Source organism: Cinclus cinclus, chromosome 4 (genome assembly GCF_963662255.1).
Source record: "Cinclus cinclus chromosome 4, bCinCin1.1, whole genome shotgun sequence".
NCBI classification, from domain to species: domain Eukaryota; kingdom Metazoa; phylum Chordata; class Aves; order Passeriformes; family Cinclidae; genus Cinclus; species Cinclus cinclus.
Window position 1 is genome coordinate 66,978,682 of NC_085049.1, and position 21,642 is coordinate 67,000,323.

General features: G+C 43.9%; 1 protein-coding gene across 1 annotated transcript in view; it reads right to left on the reverse strand.

Annotated features, from left to right (window-relative positions):
- EXOC4 (exocyst complex component 4) overlaps nucleotides 1-21,642 on the reverse strand; it is a 295,027-nt gene that overhangs the window by 195,150 nt on the left and 78,235 nt on the right. Inside the window, exons 8-9 of the mRNA XM_062492431.1 lie at nucleotides 16,707-16,852; nucleotides 13,633-13,721 (exon numbers count right to left, since the gene is read on the reverse strand). Coding sequence (XP_062348415.1) covers nucleotides 13,633-13,721; nucleotides 16,707-16,852 — 235 coding nt within the window. The remainder of the gene's footprint in view (nucleotides 1-13,632; nucleotides 13,722-16,706; nucleotides 16,853-21,642) is intronic.

Consider the following 21,642-nt stretch of genomic DNA (forward strand, 5'->3'; position numbering starts at 1 on the left):
GACCAGGAGAATATAATATTCCAATTAACTTGGTTTTAATCACTTCTGGCTGAGGAGAATGGGAACAGAGTCAATTACAGAGGAAGTATCAGAAATGGCACCTTGGCTGAAACTTTATCTACCACACTCCAAATGCTAAAAAAATTCCCTTGAGATGTCTCTCACGGTTTGGACTTCTTTACCTGAGATAGATCCATCCTTACCCATGGCAGAGATCCCCTGGCCACAACAAACCCTCAGGATCTGCTGACAGTGTGTTAAATCCATCCTAATGAGATCCATGCTGTTAATTCCCTTAAACTGTTGTCCAGTGGGGGAGTCCATCTTGTCCTTCTGCATCTTTGGTCTCTGTAGAAATCTAAATTGATTCTAACTTGATTTCCTTTTAGCTATTTCATCCATGGAGTAAAAGAGTAAACCCTAAATGTCAATTCCCATTTTTACAAATTCAATTTCAATTTCAATGTCAATTTTCAATTTTATAACTTCAAATTCAAGGTACCATTTTTGGCTGATACCTTTGATGGTGACTCTTTGAGTGAGCAAAAACCAGTCCTTCATGATGGACGTTTAAACCACTGCAAATCATTTTTTACTATAACACCACGTTTTCTATGCAAGGACTCCAGTTTTCCAACAGAGTCAAAGCAGAGGCAGAGGAGGACACAATTCTGAGTCCTGGAACTCCTTCATCTCCCTTTTTGCAGCATCTTTGAACTGGCAATGGGAATGGAGCATTTGCTCCTCAAGTTCCCAGACAAGAGGTGCTGGTTTATTTCCTGCCCTAAGCAGATCTATCTCTGTATTTCAGACCTCTATCACCACTCAACAGAAGGAAAAATAAAGTTATTTCCCCCTTTCTGCTTTGTAGCTGCAGCACCTGAAATAAGAAAAGCATCTTTTGTCATACAACGGTAAAGGCCAAGCTCCAGTGGGTGACTTTTTGTTAAATTCCTAAATTAGATCCTCCAGTTACAGAAGTCATAAAAATAAAGCTTTTAGAGACACAAACAATTCATAGCTGCAGGAGACCAGGTGGATCTGAGACACACAGGTGGCACAGGAGCATTTCCACCCAGACCGGTGGCTCAGGGTACCCCCAGCCCAAAATCCCTGTGCCAATGAAAACACAAAGCCCTATGGTCTGAAGAGTTCAGACACACACATGTGAGAAGTGGTCAAAAATTCTGGATAAAGAGCATAGGCTCTGATAAAGCATCATGGAATAATCAACAAAATCAATTATATAAACTTCAATAAAGGAAATGAGTTCTTGAAACAACAAGAAGGATAACAAGCTATAAATATTTGAATAAAACCAACCCCAGACTTTTCTCTGCAATACTCTATTCTATATTTCAGAGAGGCTCTGGGAGAATACTCCAGCAGTGAGGCAGGATATAATGACAGAGACAATGGGAGAGCAGAGAGAAATGCCCAGTTTGCTGGGATTGATGGAATAATGCCAAATTGGTCCACTGAAACTCCAAGCGAGACCTGAGGTGCTTGTGAGAGGAACTCACGTGGGCTCCTTATCACACCTCTCAACAAAAGTGGCTTCTTCACTTATCAAGCAAGGAAGGGCCTTTTGTTGAGGCTTTTTTTTCCCTCAGATCCATGAAATACCCAGAACCCCACCAAACTCCTCATCTAGGGAAAAGAGACGTGAATGAAGTGTGAGATTATTTCCAGGGAAATGCAACTTGCAAAGAATCATCTCTTTAGACACACACACACAGACATGCCCCAGCCATTACCAGTAATAGAGTTCCAAGCATCTCCCTCTTCCAAGGAACTAATTAGGAAGTAAAGGTTGCAAGGAATTAGTTTATATCCAAATTTTAATGTGAAAGTTGCAGTCAGTAAAATCTCAAGGTTGGTTTAAGTCAGAGAGCGGAACAGTATAAGAAGTTGGTAGTGAATTATTTTTGTTTTCTGCATCAAAATGTTTCACTTACAAATTAACTCACATGGAAAAATAATAAAGATGGAAACAATGTACAGAACAATACAGCCTGTTATTCCAGAGATGGAATCCTAGGATAACTGAGGTTGGAAAGGACCACAGTGTGTCACTGGTCCCACTCCCTGCTCTGCTCCAGCAGGGCCATCCCAGAGCACAGGGCACAGGGAAGTGTCCAGGTGGCTCTGGAGTGTCCCCAGGGAAGAGACTCCAGCCCCTCTCTGGTCTCTGCCCCACGTCCATGGGCAATTCCTGGCATCAGTCCCTGCCCGTTCCTCTGGTGCGGAGCCTGCTCCATCCTTTGGGATCTCCCTTTGGATATTGATGCCATGGATGGGGTCCCTCAGCCGTGTCCCCTCTCCCCTGAGCCTCTCCTGGGCACGGAGATGCTCCAGGCCCTTCAGGACCTTGGTGGCCTTGGCAGCACTGGGGGAACACTGGGGGAACACTGGGACTCGATGATCTTTGAGGGCTTTTCCAAGTCTATGATTCCATTTCACATCATGGCCTCTGAACTCTTAAAGACTCTAGATTTTGTCTGCTTATGGTTCCAATGACTCGAAGCCAACTCCAGATAAATTCTCACATTTCCAAGCAGCCAGGAAGGCGCCAAGACTGATTTCTGTCCAGCCACACACTGGGCACATTCTCCTCACACTGGGGTCAGGCCAAGTTGGCATCTCCCCTTGCTGAGGGCACAGCCCTGAGTGCTCTAAACCACTTATTACTGGAATTACAGCTTTCCCCCATCCTATGAACACATCCCCCATTACTGCAGTGAGGGAAGGGGCCTTTGAAATCACTTCCACACTCATTAAGCAGACAAAGGAAGTGCCATTTGTTCCCACGTTCCTCATGCCACTGAGGTGCAGTGAATGCAGGTCTTAGAGGGAGCTCATCCAATAACTCCTGATGACAATTAAGTGAAACACAACCACATGATCAGTGCAATTAAAATCCCCAAAGAGAAGCACAGATGTACTCGAGGCCCCCAGTCACTTACAGGATTTTTTTTTTTATATTATGTAAAAATCCAGCTACTGAGCAGCAAAGCTTTGGTATTATATTATTAAGTAATTACAATGAGATATGAAAACACTAATGAGATCTGTGGCAAGGATTTGCTGCACCTGACGTTTCAAGGAAAAAGAATCAGTCTGGCTTTCTCCAGCATACTTGGAACACCCTCCTGCAGGCAGCTGCATGAGTTTTATGTGGAGAAAACACAGACAAATCTGGTTTCAACAACTTCTCCGCCTTTGTGGTGACTGCAAGGCTCAAAAGGCTGGCAAGGGAAGTGGGAAAATTTGGGAAGTTGATATCCAGAGCATGAATTTAAATGCAGGCCCCAATGCACACACTGATGTGGGGAATACAAACACCACTTGGAACACAGAACACCCTCCCTGTCCTCTTTGCTTTAGGAAATCACACAAATGTGTCACATTAATGACTGTACAGGGTGACCAATCTCTGCCTGGTGTATCATCAAATGAATTCTTGGGAAAGAGGCTTCACAAGAGCACTCCTCTCCCAGACTGAGCCAATTAATGCAATCCTGGTCACCACTGGAGACACAAAACCCAAGTACTCTGTGACAGCACGAGATATTTGCTGAAACTCTGAACTTAGTGATGAAAAGAGACCCGTTGTCATAAGGAAAAAGGGCCTCATAATTTTAGGAGGAGAGATGGAGTATCCACAGAAGAAAAGCTGTGTCAAGGCAATCCTGGGACTCCTGAGAAGTCCTAACAGTCCAAAATGCTCTGGAAACTGAGGCAGAGAAAAGTCTCTCATTTTGTCCAAAATCACATTTTCTGGTGAGAGTTAACTTGGAAAGAACAGCCTTAGAACCATTCCAAGTCACCTTTCCCTCCTGCTTCAGCCAACCCAGATCCTTCCAGGAAGCAATTGCCAGCTCAGATCACTCTGGGGTGTGCAACTCCACCAAATTGATAAGGTTCAGAAATAACTTTTGAGGCCTGGAATTACTCAAATGGATCCCAAAGCCCAGCCTTCCCCTTTGGAGAAGAATGTAGATTCACTCATGCCATGTCCCAAAGGAAGCTGACCACAAGGATCAGCCCATGGAGCCTCCCCTCCTCACTTTATTATTATTATTATTATTATTATTATTATTATTATTATTATCATCATCCAGCTGGAGAAGTATTCAGGGTTAGTTTGAGAGGAAGGTTCTGTTTTCCCAGTGCTAGGTAGTCCATTCCAAAATTCTTCAATTAATGCATCCAAGTCCATACCTCTCAGGCCAGTTAAGCTGGAATAATCACCAAAATCAGCTCCTATGAAGACGGATTCAAAATGCACATGATGTCCTTCTACAACTTCACCTGATGGCCCTTTGAATAGAATTTAAATTATGAGGCTGCCATCCCAAACCATCATGGGGAGTCGCCCACTCTGGAGTGGACAATTTCATTCAAGCTTCAAAACAAACAAAAAATCCAAGAAATAAGTGATTTAAAAACCCATGGACAGGAGGATTCAAAGATCTGGTGTTTTTATCAGGAAAAAACATCTTCCCCATGAGGGTGGGGAGGCCCTGGCACATGGCTCTCAGAGAAGCTGTGGCTGTCCCTGGAAGTGTCCAAGGCCAGGCTGGACAGGGCTTGGAGCACCCTGGGACAGTGGAAGGTGTCCCTGCCCATGGCAGGGGTGGCACTGGATGATTTTAAGGTCCCTTCCAACACAAAGCAGTCTCTGATTGCATAATTCTCACAGACATTCTTTTTCTACATCTCCATAAAAACACCCTTTTCCCGGTTCATCTCCTCTCATTAGTACTGGATGCAAAACCTTATTCAAGGAAACTACCCTCACCTGGTAAACATCCATATTTCTGTATTCTGATAAGAAAATATTCTAACACTGTCCAAGATATATGAAACAACTCCACCTGCAATTGAAGCACGTGGCCCACAGAGCCCTTGAGAGACTGTCAGCTTTTGCATCTTCAGATCCCTAAATCACATCCTTTCATTGATTAAAGTTTCATCTTCATCCGGCAGAAGAGAATCACCTCCTCAGCACACATTTAGCTCCTTACAAAAGGCAAGGAATAATGGACCTATGAAAGATGTTGCCTTTCTTTTGGCAGCAATTTCTGATCTATGACACACAAATGGGAACACAGAAGAGTGACACCTCCTATTCCTGTGTGTGTAAAATGGATAACAACCAACATTAAATTGAATGTGTAGCATTTTAATCCTTTAATTAGGTAAAAATTACTTTCTCCCCAACAGTTCTTCCTTATTAGGAAAAAACTCAAGACATCTACAGATCCTCCAACTGTTATTCCATCTCGAAGCCACAAAAGTCTTTGGAGCATCTGGCATGTTTTGTGCTCCGTGGCAGCCTCGTTCTCTTCGAATGGAGTGATTTATTACCACCTAACCTTAGCCTCTGATGAGATTATGGTGCCAGTTTGTGCCTCCTTTTTGGAGAGAGGGCTCTGGAAGCCAGGCTTTGGGCTGAGTATGGTGAATCTCAATTAAAGGCTGACCTTTACAAGATGAGGGAAATGTTAATTCATGTTCACCTAAATGGCTTTAGCCCTCCTTGAAAGAAGAATTTTCTGAGTCTGCCCACTCCTCTGCCATTGTAAAGTTCCATTTCAATGTTATTAAGATAAAAACCTCTTGGCTGCGAGGGAAAAACCCCAAATGCTAATACAGCTGTCTGGGGTGCATTTGTTATGCTCCTTGAAAAACAAGGATGTCACATTTTGAAGGGATTTCAGACACAGATTAGAGGCAGCAGAATGACAGGGCCAGAGATTAAACACTTCTTTACCCCCTGAACAGGTACAAGAGCAGCAGCAGCTCCCTCCACACTCACCCTGAAGGTCTCTGTTGGAATTTGCTATCCCCTGTGATGTGGAATTACTTCCAGGAGAAGACTCAGCTTGAAAGGGATAAAATTTGCAGAAGAGGCAAGAAAATATCTCAGTCCCCACAGATAATTGCATTGGGCTGTTTTTGAAATTAGGATTATACACTCCATCAAATGGGAGAAAAAAAAAAAAAAAAGAATGTTCCAGCAATGTATTTATCAAGGTCTTGCTAAGTAAGCTGGTGAAAACAAAGAAATCTGACCAGGAAAAATGATGGATGTGGAAAAACTTCAGTATGAAAAGAAGAACTTGATGAAAAATTCAAATGTCTGCAAGATTTCAATAGAAAACATAAACATCCATGAGCATCTCAGGACTCTCTCTACACTATCTAAAAGGCCAGAAGAAACAAAAGAAAAAGAAAAAATATACAATGCCAACATAGCAATTAATCACTATAGAAAGAAGATGGAATCACAGAATATCCTCAGTTGGAAGGGACCCACAAGGATCAGAGTCCAAATATATTCTGCATATATATATATATATATATATATATATATATATACACACTCCACCCAACACAATGTATAAAGGAAATGTAGGACAGTTCTGGCCAGTTTGGTGACTCAAGATTTAAAAAAAATCAGGATCAGCTGATCAACCTCTACCAGGCTGAATTCTCACCCAGCAGATCTGAACTGCCATGGATATGTTATTTTTCACAGCCTAACTCCGTGTTGCTTAAATAAATGGTTCACTACTGACATTTAGGCAAAAGCACAAATTCCATGGCTCAGTACTTCCAAAAGCCTTCTCCTCCTGGAAAAAAAACACTCCAGTAATTGATATAAAACAGGGTATTATAGCTCACAGGCATAAACATTCTTCACCTATTCTGTTCTAATCTGCATAATACAAAATAATTCCATGTCGTCTTTGTAAATTCACCACAAAGCCCTCAAATGCTTCAGTAATCCAGATTCAAAGCTGGAAAGGAGCTGTAAATAAGCTCCTTGAAAATCAAGGATTACTTTGCAAACAAGGCACTGGGAGCACAGCAAGTCCCAACTGTAACAACACAACCCAACCAGTCCTGGCTGGAGCAGCTTTCAGCAAAATGAGTGACAGTGGAGAATTTCTGGGATATTTCATGAAAGGAGGATTGTGCTTCTTCTAATCAACCAGGGAGAGAAGCACAGCAGACGTGGGAGAGTTCTGAGGATGAAGAATCCAGGCTGGTGAGAGAACTCTAAGCTGACTCCAGCACTCCTTCTCCAGCTCTATTTCAGAAGCTACTCTCCCCACTTTGATGCCCATATTTTTGGTTTTCCTGTTCTAAAAGGATCGTGTGGCACCTGAGGGGTGTTTGGGCTCTGAAGCGAGAACACTGTAAGGTCTGAAGATTAAAGGAAGAGGAACCTGAGGTCAAGACTGAGGTGGGGAGGTCCAGAGCAGCTGTGGCTGCCCCTGAATCCCTGGAAGTGTCCAAGTCCAGGCTGGACACGGGCTTGGAGCAGCCTGGGACAGTGCAAGGTGTCCCTGCCCATGGAAAAGGGGTTGGAACTGGGGTGGATTTTTAAGGTCCTTTCCAACCCAAACCATTCCATGACAGTGACACTTCCGGTGCTCACTGGCACCCTCTGAACTGGCAGCAAATACTGCCCTGACACCAAAATTCCTCCTCCTACCTTACCTTGCTCAAAGCCAACACAAAGCAGAGATTTCACAGCCCAAGTCTGACTTTCAACACCTCCCATCTTGCTGAGAAGTCACAAGAATTAAGTGGGAAATTCAACCCCCCCACTAAATGTTCTCCAGGATTAACAGAGATGCCCTGATCCTTTTTCAGAGACTCGACTGCTGGCCAAGGTCAGCCTTTAATAAGCAGCAACACACGCATTTAGACACCTGGAAGGGATCAAAAACATTGCTGAAAAGAAAAAACAAACCCACACAGATGGGAAAAGGAGGCCTGACCCCACCCAGCAATGGCAACCTGTTACTGCAGATGAAATGCCAAACGTGCTCTCCCCAACACCAGGAGCTCTTTGCACTGACAAAGCAAAGGAACCCTCCTGCCTCCTTTTTTTAGGTATCTCCCTCTGAATTGCTGTAGCTTTAGTAACAATCTCTGAGGAAAAATCAAGAAACAAACCATTTTCTTCCACATAATCCCTCTTTTGCTGTCAAGGGCCTGACCCCAGTTTGATAATCTCATTTCCTGAAAATCAAAATGCTGGAAATTTAAGCTTCCTAGAGTGTTAATTGTGGCCCTGCTCCATTGCTAATCAAAAAATTGGATGTTTTGCATGAAAATGCTGCTCTAATTAATTCTCAGTCATAAAGCAGCCTGGTTTTAATAACCCCTCCTTGATTGGGCAGCCTTTGAAGAGGCTGTGCCACTAATCCACTACACCGGGACAAACACACGCCGAGGAAATCAGGAGTGGCTTTCCAGGGGCTGGGGGAGCTGACTGTTTTAGAGCTGGCAAAATCCTGAAAATCCCTGCTCTCCCCTCTCCCCCAGCCCTGCCCAAGCTCTGTGATCCTGCACATCCTGAGGAGACAAAAGCAGTGTGTGACAGAAAATTCGGGATATCACATCAGCTCCCCCTCCTCAGCTGGTTTTTCCGCTGGTTTATTCCCCATCCTTCCTTAAGGAATATTTTTTAACCAGCACAGGCCACTTGTCATAACGTCTCCTTTAACCAGACATGAATCCTGTTCCCTCTTCCCCTCCCCACCACCTCTGACTGACAACACATTATCATCCACATCTTGGAGAGGTGCTGAACCAAATTTTCATTATCCCAAATGTCAGCATTGCTTTCTGTCACTGCTGAGCACAGCTGGCTCCCTCCGGCAGCCCTTGGGTGAATCCAAATGGAACAAGGCACCTACAAATAACTGCATTTTCCCTGGACCTGGCCTTACACGGTGCCCTTGTCATATCATATCCTGTGTGTCTCTGCTGCTATTTCTTGGCATCAAAAATCTTAATTAGCAGAGTTTCTAGTTGATTTTCTTTAATTATTTAATACCTTATGGTAAGGAATTTTCCAGGCATGGGTGGAGAATGGATGAGCAGCAGAGTGGGAAGTAACACAAATCTACTTCCCAAATTTAGATTTGTATCAGGGGGGTATTCCAGGCTTTCCATTTATCACCCAGCCAGCAAGGAAAAAAAATATCTGTGGAGTTTCTAAAAATTATCCACTATAGTTTATTGTATCGCTACACCAGAGCTTTGTTTTACTACCATCCTTTGCCAGTTGTGAGCAACCTGGAATGTTCCTAAAATCCCAGACTGGTTTGGGTTGAAGGGGACCTTAAAATCACCCAGTGCCACCCATGCCATGGACAGGGACACCTTCCACTACCCCAGGGTGCTCCAAACTCCATCCAGCCTGGCCTTGGACATGCCAAGGTATGGAAGTACTCTTCACTTCCAGCTAAACCACTGGTCAGCTTTTAGATATTTGAGTGCTGCATATTTAAAATCCACAAGAGCTTCTTGCACTAGATTTTTAGTTTATAAATAAATTCATATAATACTCTTATTACTCCCAACAAGAGAAAAATCTCTTGCAAAAGTTCTGGGTATTTAAAATCGCCTCTGAAAAACTGAAACTTCACAGAGACCCAGAATGGTTTGGTTGCAAAGGTCCTTAAAATCATCTAATTCAATTCCCCTCCTGTTCCTTCAAACACAAACAAGGGGAACTTAGCCAATTTTTTTTTTTTTAAGTAGGAAGAAGTGCATGGCATTCCTAGAATGCTCTGGACAGAAACTGCCTGAATACCTTCATAAAGTAATATTGAAGTTTTGCTGTTTCAGTTCAGCACACAAAATGTGTCCAGTAGTTGGGAGGATTCAGCTTTGGGGCACAAATTTCATTCTTTGTTCTACTAAAGACTTTCTCTGTGAAGTCAGGTGACTTTCTTCTCCTTTCCTTGCACAACAAGCCGTGTCCCAAATTCCAGAGCCAGAAGAGCACAAACTCATCCACAAGATGCCAAAACAGCAGGAGCAGAGACAGAACATTTCATTAAAACCCCAAAACAAATGAAGAGGACTAAAAACCAAAGGCACTACAACAATCCAAGAATATTTTCTATCCTTCAATGGAACAAAAGTATTTGTAGCAGTGATTCCTCACGGAACAGCACATGGAACATCCTTCTGAGTGGCAGGGCAGACACTGCTTGTCTGTCTCTAAATCAATGCCTTCAATAATCAATTAAAACCAGTGGGATCTACCATGGGACTAAGTGTTGACTCTGGAATTCTGATCCTATTTCTCTCCCACCATCCTTCCCTGGACAATCCATACCATAGCCACATTCCCAATAAAACTCTACTCCACAAAGCTACAGAGATATTGAATTACTGCAGAAGTGCACTGAGCTTCCAGGGGGAAAGAAACAACAAACCTCAATTTTTGGAGGTGCTGAGCAGGTGTGGAGTCCATTCATGTCCTTGGGAACCATGGGAGCCCTGGAGCACTTCCCATTCCATGGTCAGCTGCAGCCCAGCTGCAGGACAGGGCAGAGCTGACATGGCTGTGACTCTGACAGAATGGCACCTGCTTGGAATTACCAACCAAACCCAAGTTAAAGAGAATGTATAATGCCTAAATATCTCCCTTTGAATAGAAATCTGTTCTGGAAACCAAGAGCAAAAACCAGAACGGGGCAAGTGATGGAGTGGTATTCCCTGGCATTTGGAGAATCCTGGAATTCTTTGGTGGGAAGGGACCTTAAATCCCATCCAGTGCTCCTCCCACTGTCCCAGGTGCTCCCAGCCCCAATGTCCAGCCTGGCCTTGGGCACTGACAGGGATCCAGGGGCAGCCACAGCTGCTCTGGCAATTCCAGCCCAGCCAGGAATTCCCAATTCCCAAGATCCCATCCATCCCTGCCCTCTGGCAGTGGAAGCCCCTCCCTGTGTCCTGTCCCTCCAGGCCTTGTCCCCAGTCCCTCTGCAGCTCTCCTGGAGCCCCTTCAGGCCCTGGCAGGGGCTCTGAGCTGTCCCTGAATCCTTCTCTTCTCCAGGTGAGCACCCCCAGCTCTCCCCAGACTGTACCAGTCCAGAAGGAAATATTTCAGTTCTGTACTTGCCCCCACCTTTTTTTAATGACAGTTGTCAGAGAACTTGTATGGCCAACTTCAAGGGGAAAACACATGGCCAAATTCTTTCTCCTGCAATTTCAGTGGAATGAGACAGAAGAATTCCAGCTCTAAATCACTTGCAGCAGATCCTTTTCTCCCACTGAGGGATAATGTGAGCCTCATGCTCTGCACTATTTCAGTCCAAATCAAAGGGGCTAATGACAAAGCATCACTGTGATCTTCACACATTTTTAAGGCTATTTAAATTAAATTCTTATTTCAAAAAGTTAGCATGAGCTGAACTTTTATAAATTCCTTTCTTTTCATGCATATGTTTCTTTGAAGATCTTTTCCGGAAAAAAAGATTCCCTAACAAGTCACCCTTCCCCTGCTGCCACTGAAAAATCATCCCTGTGGATAAGGCTGCTGGGAACAGAAACTGTGCAGTGTTCACAGAAGACAGAGTGTCACATGCCTGCTTTCCACTAACCCGATTGAACAACTAAACTGTATTTCTCTTTAAAAGGAATAATAATAATAATAATAATAAAAAATATATATATAAATCCAAACGCAGATCTTGCTGTGGTCTGGGATTCGGGAAGATTAATGAGCAACCTAAAAGGGAGCAGCAGCTCATAATAGAGACAGAGGTTACTGCATTTTTAACGTGAAGTTCAAAGGGAAACTTTTCTTGATGGTTAACTGCAAAGAATCTCAGGAAAGTCATCTCATCTATTGTCCCCACTGCCTCCCCACACTGACTTTTTATCACCTATTGCATCATGTCCAGGCTCTTCCAATTGAGCTGCAAAGGGCAGCAGGATCTTGGCCCTGTCCAGACTAATTCCTTTTGTCCTTCACTTCTTTGTCAGCTCCTGGGCTTTGTTCTTCTCCATCCTGCACTCCCTGGGCAGCCTGAGCAGTTCTGCTGCATCCTCCTCTCCTGGAAATGCCCTCAGTGTCCTGCTCATCCCAAATGCTGCCATAAGATTTGTCTTGTACCCGTAAAGAAATCACTTTTCCATGAAATCTGGCTGAACGAGCTCCAAACCCAGGACAGGAGCTCCTTAAAACCCTCAGTGTAACAGTAATAACCACCAAAAAAATCCCCCAAATCTCAGCCACAGGGCACCTGGAGAAGGACATGGATATGGAGAGAATCAATTCCGGTCTCTGCTTGTTTTTAAAGCCACATGGACAACTGGGAACGACAGAAGGCAACAGGACTCATCCCAAAGGGACAGAAAATTCTGGAGCAAGTGCTGCAGGCTGCCTGATGGCCCCAAAAAACTCCAAATTCTCAACAGCTGCAAAATTCTTGGCTTCGAGCCCACATTTGTCCCACACAGTTTGTAACAGAGAGCTCATAACTATGGAGAAGTAACTACTGAAATCCTCCTGGAATAAAATGTGATAATGGGATGGAACAGCTTAACCACATCCCCCTGACTCTGGGGACATCTCCCAGCCAATCCTGGACATGTGACACTTTCGAAGGTGAGAACCTGAATCCCAAAAGGCAGAGAGCTGTGAGCTCAACACCTCCCCAGAGTGTAAAAGGTGAGATCCCAATTTGAGATCCCAATTTAGCTGACAGGTACCTCCACCTCCCTTCGTTCCTACACGCTGTGGGATCAGGGGGTGGGCAGCTGTCACCCTCAGCATGTCGTGAGCTCAGGTTCTTCCCTCTCAGTCCACCCAAAAGGATCTCAAAATTCAGCACAGAACCATTACACCCCTGATCATCAATGCTGAGATCATCTCTGCAGCCACCCAAGTCAATCAAGCTGTCACAAGAACAAACTCTGCCTCTCGAGGTTTGTTTTTTTTTTTTCACACCCTTGTGGGTTTAAGTTGAGGACAGGTTGTGAAAGAAGGAAGGGAACGTGAAGGCATCCAAAAATTCTCTTGCAAATTATAGAACATTCTCAATTAAAAGCCAGCTGAAAATTATCATGGACAAGAATTCCAGGAGAAATTCTGTCCTTTAGTCATTGCTGTAATATTTGAAGAGTGTAAATTATTTTCTTGCTATGATGAGCCCAGGAAGAAACTGGAATAGATGATACAAAACAATTCAGTCCTGCTGTACATGATCATGGCAGTCTTAGGATATTCCTAAGCATTGATTCTGCTGCCAAACCCAACCACTGGATCACTCAGGGTAAACAAGTGAAATGATGCCATGCCTGGAGCAGGGAACACTTCTCCGGGCACACACAGCACTTGCTGTGGGCAATATAAATCAGCAAAAGCAGCCCAAATCCCCAGATTCACCTTCTGCAAACACTCTGCAGCTCCTCAAGTGTACAAAACACAAAGAATTGGTCACTTCAGTCCATCCAGCTTCACATTTGAGCAGCCTGAGCTCAGCTCCCAAAGCAACGCAGGGTTAAGTGTCACAGTAAGGAAATAAATTGCAGATAAATATCCAAGGTAGCTCCAATGCCCAAACCCAATGCTCAAGGTGAGGTTGTTTGTATTTCACCTATTGTTTCATGAATATTTTTAAGACCTCAACCTCCACGTGAAAATGCTGAGAGAATAAAGAGAAACCCTTCATAACCTCGTAATAAACAAGAGTTTAAAACCTGGAGAGATTCAGAGCAGAGATCAACACCTGCCAGAGGCTGGACAAGATATTCCATCTCCTGCAGAAGGGAATTATCCAATTACCACAGGATGCCCTTCCATACCTTGTAGCTCCCCACTCCTGCTGTACAGCTCCCTCCTCTGCTCCCGCAGGTAGGCACTCATGCTGATGGCATGGGATGAGGATTCAAACCTGGAATTCAAAGGAATTCAGTCAATCCAGGCACTGGAAGCATCCTTCAAGTGAGCACCACTCGGCTCTTCATAATATAAAATGTAAATATATTATTCTCCTGGAAATTAGGGGAAAATCAGTTATTATTTATTGTACGGCTCTAATAATGCACAAGGACCAATCCAACTATTTTCCAACTATTTCTACCCCATGAAGAGGTTTTTTGGCACCTACAGTAAAAGGCCCCAAACTGGGCCCTTATTTGACAGCTCAGTGACTCAGGGCAGCTCAGTGGCCCTGTGACCACAAGTGCCCCATGGCCAAGGGCTTTGTGCCTGACCTGCCTTGAGCTCAGTGCTGGGAACACTCCAGGCCAAGGGCTGCTGTTCCAGGCAGGCACTTCCCAAAAAAACCCCAACCCTGGTAATGCCTAGATGGACTCGGAGGACCAGGGAGAAGGGAGCTCATGGAGGGGACAAAGCAACTTTAAAAAGTCCCAGTGGACACCAGGCTTGGAAAGGAAATTTCTGTCACATGAAGACCTCAAGGTGTTGAAGATTTGCTGGAACATTCCTTATTCTCTCCCCAGTTCCACCATTCAGGAAGATGGAATCAGCCTCAGTGCTTCCCAGAGGGACACAGGGAACACGAGCATCACACCACAGACAGAGGGAAAGCATTTCAAAGCTTTCCTAGGCACTAGGGTTAAGATTATTACTATTAATGAGGCTTTTCTGCTTTAATTTGGACCGTGAGTGTTGGTGCTATTGCAACTGAACTAATAACAATTTATCAAATTACAACAAACCCTTCTGATTTTAATTAAATGAGCTGTAAATTGTTGGCTCTGCGCTCCCCATGTGCTCCCTTCTGGCCCCAGTGAGACAGTAAGTGCAGCATTATCCCACAGGTCTTTCCAGGCACCAAACCCAGATCTCATCCCTTCTTTTCCACAACCATCCAGTTTTTCTCCCATATTTCTCTTACTCTGTCACCCTCTTGAGCTGCTCTTCCCCACATTCCTGTTCCCCCTTAACTCCTCTACCCTTGTAACTCCCTTCCCAATGCTGATCTTTCCACAAAGCTTTCAAAATATTTAGGTGTTGTTTACAATTTGTAGAATTACAGCCAAGTCTGGGACTGATTTATTGGATGTTCCACTTTTGCTTGTGCAGTTCACCCCTGTCTTATTTCCCGATTTCCATCTTGGAAATCTGAGCTGGCAGTCTGAGCATGCCCTTGGCTACTTTTTTTGGGAAGAGAAGAAAGCCAGGTTTATGATGGCATGAATTATCCAAAGTCCCAAATCACCCTTCATCTGAAGCTTTCCTTTTCAAGCCAACATTGCGACTAAATAAATATTTTCTTTAAATTATACCCATTTTAAAGGAAGTAAGGTTTCCAAGTTTCTTCTAAATACCAGCTCCTGATTTCCAGAGAGCAGGACACAACTTCCCTCTATTCCTTGGAAAGACAACTAGCAGAGATACTTAATTAAATTAGCTCAATATCTAATATTAATTAATGAGCCCACAGCTACCACAGGACACAGCACCATCATCTGCATCCCCCTGTGAGCAAAACACAAGATGGAGCCCTGCCCTAAGAGACATTGAGGAATGAAATGCAGATATTGTGGTGACAAGAGGAGAGCTCCTGGATTTGGACAGAGCTAATGGAAAGGCAGGGAAAAGAGCCTGGCATGGAAAGCACTGAAGATGGGAGGGGAGACAAGATCAAACACATACAAATCTCAGTAGGCTGAGAAATTCCATTTCAAGGGAGATTTCCATAGATACAGTGACAGCTGACAGCAGGCAGATAAGCAAATGAGAGATCCCACTAAGTGCTGCTGTCACTGCAGGACGGTGACAGCACCGGGAGTGCTCAGAGATGCTGCTCCCACCAGGTGATTCACCTCCCTTTAAACAATTACAGCCACCTCCTCTCTGCTGACAAACTCTACCCAGCCTCAGCCTGCTCCAGGTGAACCAGAGCATCCTCATTCCTCAAACTTTAATCCCAAACTTAGTCCTCAAACCCCGAACTTGGGTCCTTGTACACCTGGGAACAGACATGGGATGAGCAGCCCTATTTTGCTCCCATAACTATCTGCTGGTCAGTGTAAATTCCAAGTGGAATTCTCAGCTCAAAACAGCCATGAAGGGGTTAAAAAAAAGGTGAGTGGTAATAATCAGGGGTTGGCATGGTTGATGGGGAAGTGATAAGGAACGCTTAACCTCTTATAACAGGAGGTTACAGGACAGCTCATCCTGGAAGAGCAAAGAATGCAGAAGACTTGGATTTCCAACTGGCATCTCAGGCTCCAGCAGAGGACATCTACTGGGAGTACCTCTGCCAAAACACTTTTAGGTCCTTTCCAAAATCCTCAAGAGGCCCAAGAGGCCCCAAGCATGGGTAGGCAGTGAAAGAGAAGAAACTTCTGGCACAGCTCTCCCAAATCCGAGTGTGAATCTCCCCTCCCACCAGCGCTGCTCAGCAACTCCTCCCTCCTCATCCCAGCACAAATTTGCTCTCGCAAATCTTTCCCTTGGCCACCCAGCCTCTCTCATCCTCCTCTCTCTTACACTCTTCTCCCAAACACTTAATTCTTTGCAGCCTGACCACTGAATTAAAGGAGTTAGTGGCAGGATTAAGTACTTCATCTATGCAGTAATTACACAGTTATCTTAATTCCCTTTGTCCAGTGTGCTTTATCGCTCTTTCTAACAGGTCCTGAATTTACCATGGACAAAGAGAGGCAGAATGGATCACTCCACACTCTGCAACAGCTCCTGTAATGGGATTCCCACTCCTGGAATGAGCCCTGGGAAGAGCTCAGCTCAAAAACCCAGCGCTGAATCTGTAGCAGATCTTCAGCTCCGGGCATTAAATCCCCATCCTGGAACTTCCACAGCTCTCACACTGTAAAACTGCGATTACCAGCAGCACTCCAGGGACCATAGGCAGTTTAGGCACAGCTTTAAAAACCCCTGCACTTACTTAAAGAGAGGGTTTTTGGGTCTCTGGGGTTTCTTTTTGGCGAAGAAGGCGGCAAATTCGTGGCCGGAGCTGGCGTAGCTGAGCTGGGCCGAGGGCTCCGAGGCTGTGCGCGTGTTCTTCATGTCCAGGTACTCCGTCAGCAGCATCTGAAGGGAGGGAGAGAGCTCAGCAGCTGGGCTAAAACACCAGCAGCATGTCCCTGCAGTGCCTGGGACTTTTAGGTTCTCTGTGGGAAAACTAACAAAACTCACGACAATTCTAATTTACAGAAACGCGGCTTTATTTTTTTAAAAAGTGGTATCCCAAGGACTGGCTCAAATTTGGTAAAAAATTTATTTTTTATTCCTTAGAATGGTTTGCGCTGGAAAGGATCTTCAAGGTCATCCAGTCCCACCCCTTGCCACGACCACCAGTCCAGGTTGCTCCAAGCCTGGCCTTGGACACTTCCAGGGATGGGATTTTTGACCAGCTTGATCTGCTCCAAGCCCCTGATGGTCCCAAAAGGAACCTGCTAAAAGTTCCCAAAAGTGATTCCATCCCTGGCAGCCATGGGGAGAGCGTGAGTGGGACTGATTTATATGCTGATTATAAATATAAATAATGCTCTTAAAAAACAAAGGTTTGCAATAGTGAGCAGTGCAGTTAAAATACCTTGATTTATAAATGCATTTATGTGCCTAAATAATTCCAGCATACTCACATGGAGAAATAGGAAACATCCATGTGTGTTCTGGGGGTCACATGTGATGGAAAATAGCCTGGAAAGCTGCAAAAATTGCCCTTTAATAGCTTCCAACCCAAACATGCTTCTTTCATAACTGAAAATATGAACTCCCACAGCTGCCAGTGGAGTCTAGGATTGACTTTACAAACCCAAATCACTCAGTGAGCGGCTGGGGGCTCCTTTTGTGACACAAAGGTCCCCCCTGTGAAACCTCTGCAGCCCAATATTTGATATTATTTGAGGTGCAGAGGTAAAACCAGACTCCAAGTGATTCCATTTTAATTTCATTGTGTCTGAAGATGAAATTAAAGCCCTCAAAAATGAACTCTTTGTTCATTTGTCAGTGTATTTCAAAAGTCTGTTTATTTTCAGGAATTTTAACCTACTCATAGGCTATTGGGAATGTGTTCCATGTGAATAATTAGCCAGCCAAAGCCCATCAAAGAGAGTTGGAGATAATGAAAAGAATTCATCACTCCTGTGCTGCCTAAGTTGAAACAAATTACACAGGAATAAATATCCAGGAAAATGGAATCATGCCCCTAATTAGAAACAATTTGGGATGGCTTGGAAAAAAAATAATAACACAAACACACAGAAAATCTGATTCCTAAACGATCTCAATTAAAATTTTACCTAAGCACAGGCTTTCAAAATTTGTGCTTACTGGTAAAAATAATCACTGTGCTAATTTTTGACACTAATTTACCAAACCCGTTTCTATTCACCTATTTGCATTTCATCTTCTCCACTTATATTAACAACCCAAAAATCGCCACAAAAATCTAATTAATCCCTCAAACTTAATAAAGTTGAAAAAAAGAGAAAAACATTAAGCTATTTGTTCTTCCATTATGGGTAAAACCTATTTATGATGGATTCCATGATTCTGGTGTCACATTATATCCAGGAGCAGGGAATATTAAGTGTGAAATCTAGGACTTCAAAACCTCCAAGAGAGGTTTGGGTTGGGAGCAGAATGAATTATGCCTGTGGGTAACAGGTCAAAGAGAGAACCAGGAGATGAGTTTGTTCTACGATACTCAGAAAACGCCAAAAATGGAAAAATATTATAGAAAAATGTTGATTTATTCTAAATTTAGTTGATTAAACTATTTACTAGATAAGCAGGGAAGATGGTTGGATACAAGGCTCTGAAAAAGTCGGAAGCTGTAAAAGATGATTTTGATTATTATCCTTAAACCTCTTTGAATCCCAAAATGGTTTGGACTGGGTGGGATCTTAAAGTTCATCCAGTGCCACCCCTGCCATGGCAGGGACACTTTCTACTGTTCCAGGGTGCTCCAAACCCCAATGCACAGCCTGGTCTTGGAAACTTCCAGGGATGTGGATACCTCTAAGAAGATGAAAACAGAGATACAGGATTTGGAAGTTCATTTTTCAGTTAAAAAACTCAAGTGTAGCAGAAACTGGGCCAGGCAGATCAAAGCTCTTTCTGCCCCAGTGCCCTGAATTCAACAGTTCCGAAATTCTTCAGGATGAAGTAATTAACTGTAAATGTGGCTGAGTAGTGACAGGACACAGCCAAGGGGACAGGAGAGCTCTCCAAAGAGGATTCAGGGAACCTCAAAGCCCCTGGCAGGGCCTGAAGGGGCTCCAGAAGAGCTGCAGAGGGACTGGGGACAAGGCATGGAGGGACAGGACACAGGGAATGGCTTCCACTGCCAGAGGGCAGGGATGGATGGGATCTTGGGAACTGGGAATTCCTGGCTGGGTTGGAACTCCCAGAGCAGCTGTGGCTGCCCCTGGATCACTGGAAGTGTCCAGGCTGGACACTGGGTCTTGGAGCAGCCTGGGACAGTGCAAGGTGTCCCTGCCCATGGCAGGGAAGTGGAGTGGGATGGGATTTAAGGTCCCTTCCCAACCAAAACCATACCAGGATTCAACACGGCACATTTGGCTTGAAACTGCAGCATAAAAACAAAATCCCTTCTAATTTATCAGCAATATTAACTCATGGCCCAGCCTGAAAATCCTGGCAGCACTTTGCCTCCAAAAACCGCCTCAAGTTTCCCTTTCTCACTGCACTCAGAGATTCCTGGTGCTCCCCCAGTGTCACCAGCCTCCATTTATTCCCTGTGGCTGGACAGCCCCAGTTTTCCACTTGTTCTGCTCTCATCGTCCTCTTGGAGGATTTTAATAAATCTCCTATTTCAGTGTTAGAAGTTGTGCTCTGGCCCTGTACTTACTAAAAACCACAGCAAGACAGAACCTGAAAATCCACTTTAAAGGCACAAAACCCCAGATATTAAAAATATCCACTTAAAAGCCACAAAGAACCAGGCCCTTCTGCCTGTGTGAGCAAAAGGAGCTTTCCCGAAGCAACCAGGTAAGGGAATTCGATTTCGTCCCACAACACCTGATTAGGAGTTGCTCAGGCATCAATCAAAAACCTTGTTAGACATTAATCATGTGGCTGCATAGCAAGATTTATGAGGGGCTGTAAAGTTTGCAGCACCCCGTTCATCTGGAACAAGGACTTGGACTTTGTGCTCCATGGCTGAATCCTGCCATCCGTGGGTTGTGTTTACATCAAATAAATAAAATAAATTAATAAACAATTAATCAAACAAATAAAGCTGTCCAGAAATGCAGGAGAACAAAGCACCCTGCATCCAACTGCTCTTTGGGAATGAAAATTAATGGAAAGTGGTTTATTTAAAATGCAATTGCTACAGATTTGGAGGTGTAATTAAATCCCCAAATTCCAAAAGGTCAGGGCAGTGTGTGTGTCCTGTCCATCAGGTTGCGCTGGTGACACTTGCTATGCTCTGTCCTGAACTGGTACAAGGAAAAATCTGCTCCTGGGACATTCCACATCCACATTTTCCATCCTTGGCTGACCCCCAGGACAAGCTGGATAGGTTTTTATCATGTCTAAGACTGACCTGAACAAAGTATGGGCAGTAAAACACACCTGGCTAGGGTGACAGAAAAATTATTTCATTTTTTATACCTTTTGTGAGGTTTTAGATAGGAGGACTCAGCTTTGAATAAATTCTATTCCATAAATTAAAAGCTTTAATTGGTATTTCACACCCTCACATACCCTGGATGTGATTCAGATGAAAGCTGCAGTGTGGACACTCTGCTCCATCACCAAACCAGTTTTCAGCTCCACACCATAAACCCTGATTTTCATAATCCTTCCTATACTTGAGGGGTCCAGAAAATCCAAGGAAAACCAATACACCCACGTGAATTAGAAGCCCTGGTAATTACTGGCCTCTCCACCTCATATTGATCAGGGACAATACCAAAGAACAGATGATAGAAGATTCTATTAAAAAAGAATTAAGGGGGAATAATAGAATTCATGTCCAGCAACAGGGATTTCCAGAAGATGGAAAAGTCCTGGTTAAAGCATTCTTATGACGGTGACAAATTTAGCTTTAAATAAGCAGAAAGAGATAAAGATTTATGCCCACCAAAGATGTGACAAAAACCAGAACACCAGAAGTCAACAAAGAAATCCTGGCAGATGCAGTACTGTGTCCAGCTAGAAATGAGAAAATCATTCAGACTGCATTTTACAAGCTCCCAGAAATCTTAATTCCTCTTTTTTGTCCTCTGTATTCCAAGAGAAATACCAGATTATTCCAGCCTCCCTTTCTTTCATTGGATAGAAACATTCTCGTTTTCAGTCTCAATTCCACCTATCATTTTTAGAACAACAGTAATTAGAAGCTGAACCAATGAAAGCACATGAAAAGGGATTTTCCCAGAGAAGCTGTGGCTGCCCCATCCCTGGAAGTGTCTAAGACTAGGCTGGATGGGGCTTGGGGAAACTTGGGATAGTGGAAGGTGTTGAGTTTGGAACTGCATAATCTTGAAGGTCCTTTCCGACCCAAACCATTCCATGACTCCTTAAACGTGGCTTTAAATGTTAATTCAATTTAAATACTTTTAATTTTGCTTCAAGCCCTTTCTGAGTTGAATGGACCTGAACTTTTCCCGGCTTGCATTCCTATGGAAAATTACTACAGGTTTATAAATGATCATGTTTGGGGAGAAAAATGGCAAGCAATAAAGTGAACACAGAAAACCATGTCTCCTGTTAGTGCTTTTTATTCTGATTTTCAATAATACAACCAATGTACTGTAAGGATTTCAATGTCGGCAGAGGAAAATTCTTCTACAGAAAGTAAAGGAAGTCTTGATCTACGGGATTATTGTGTAAAGTTGACTGAA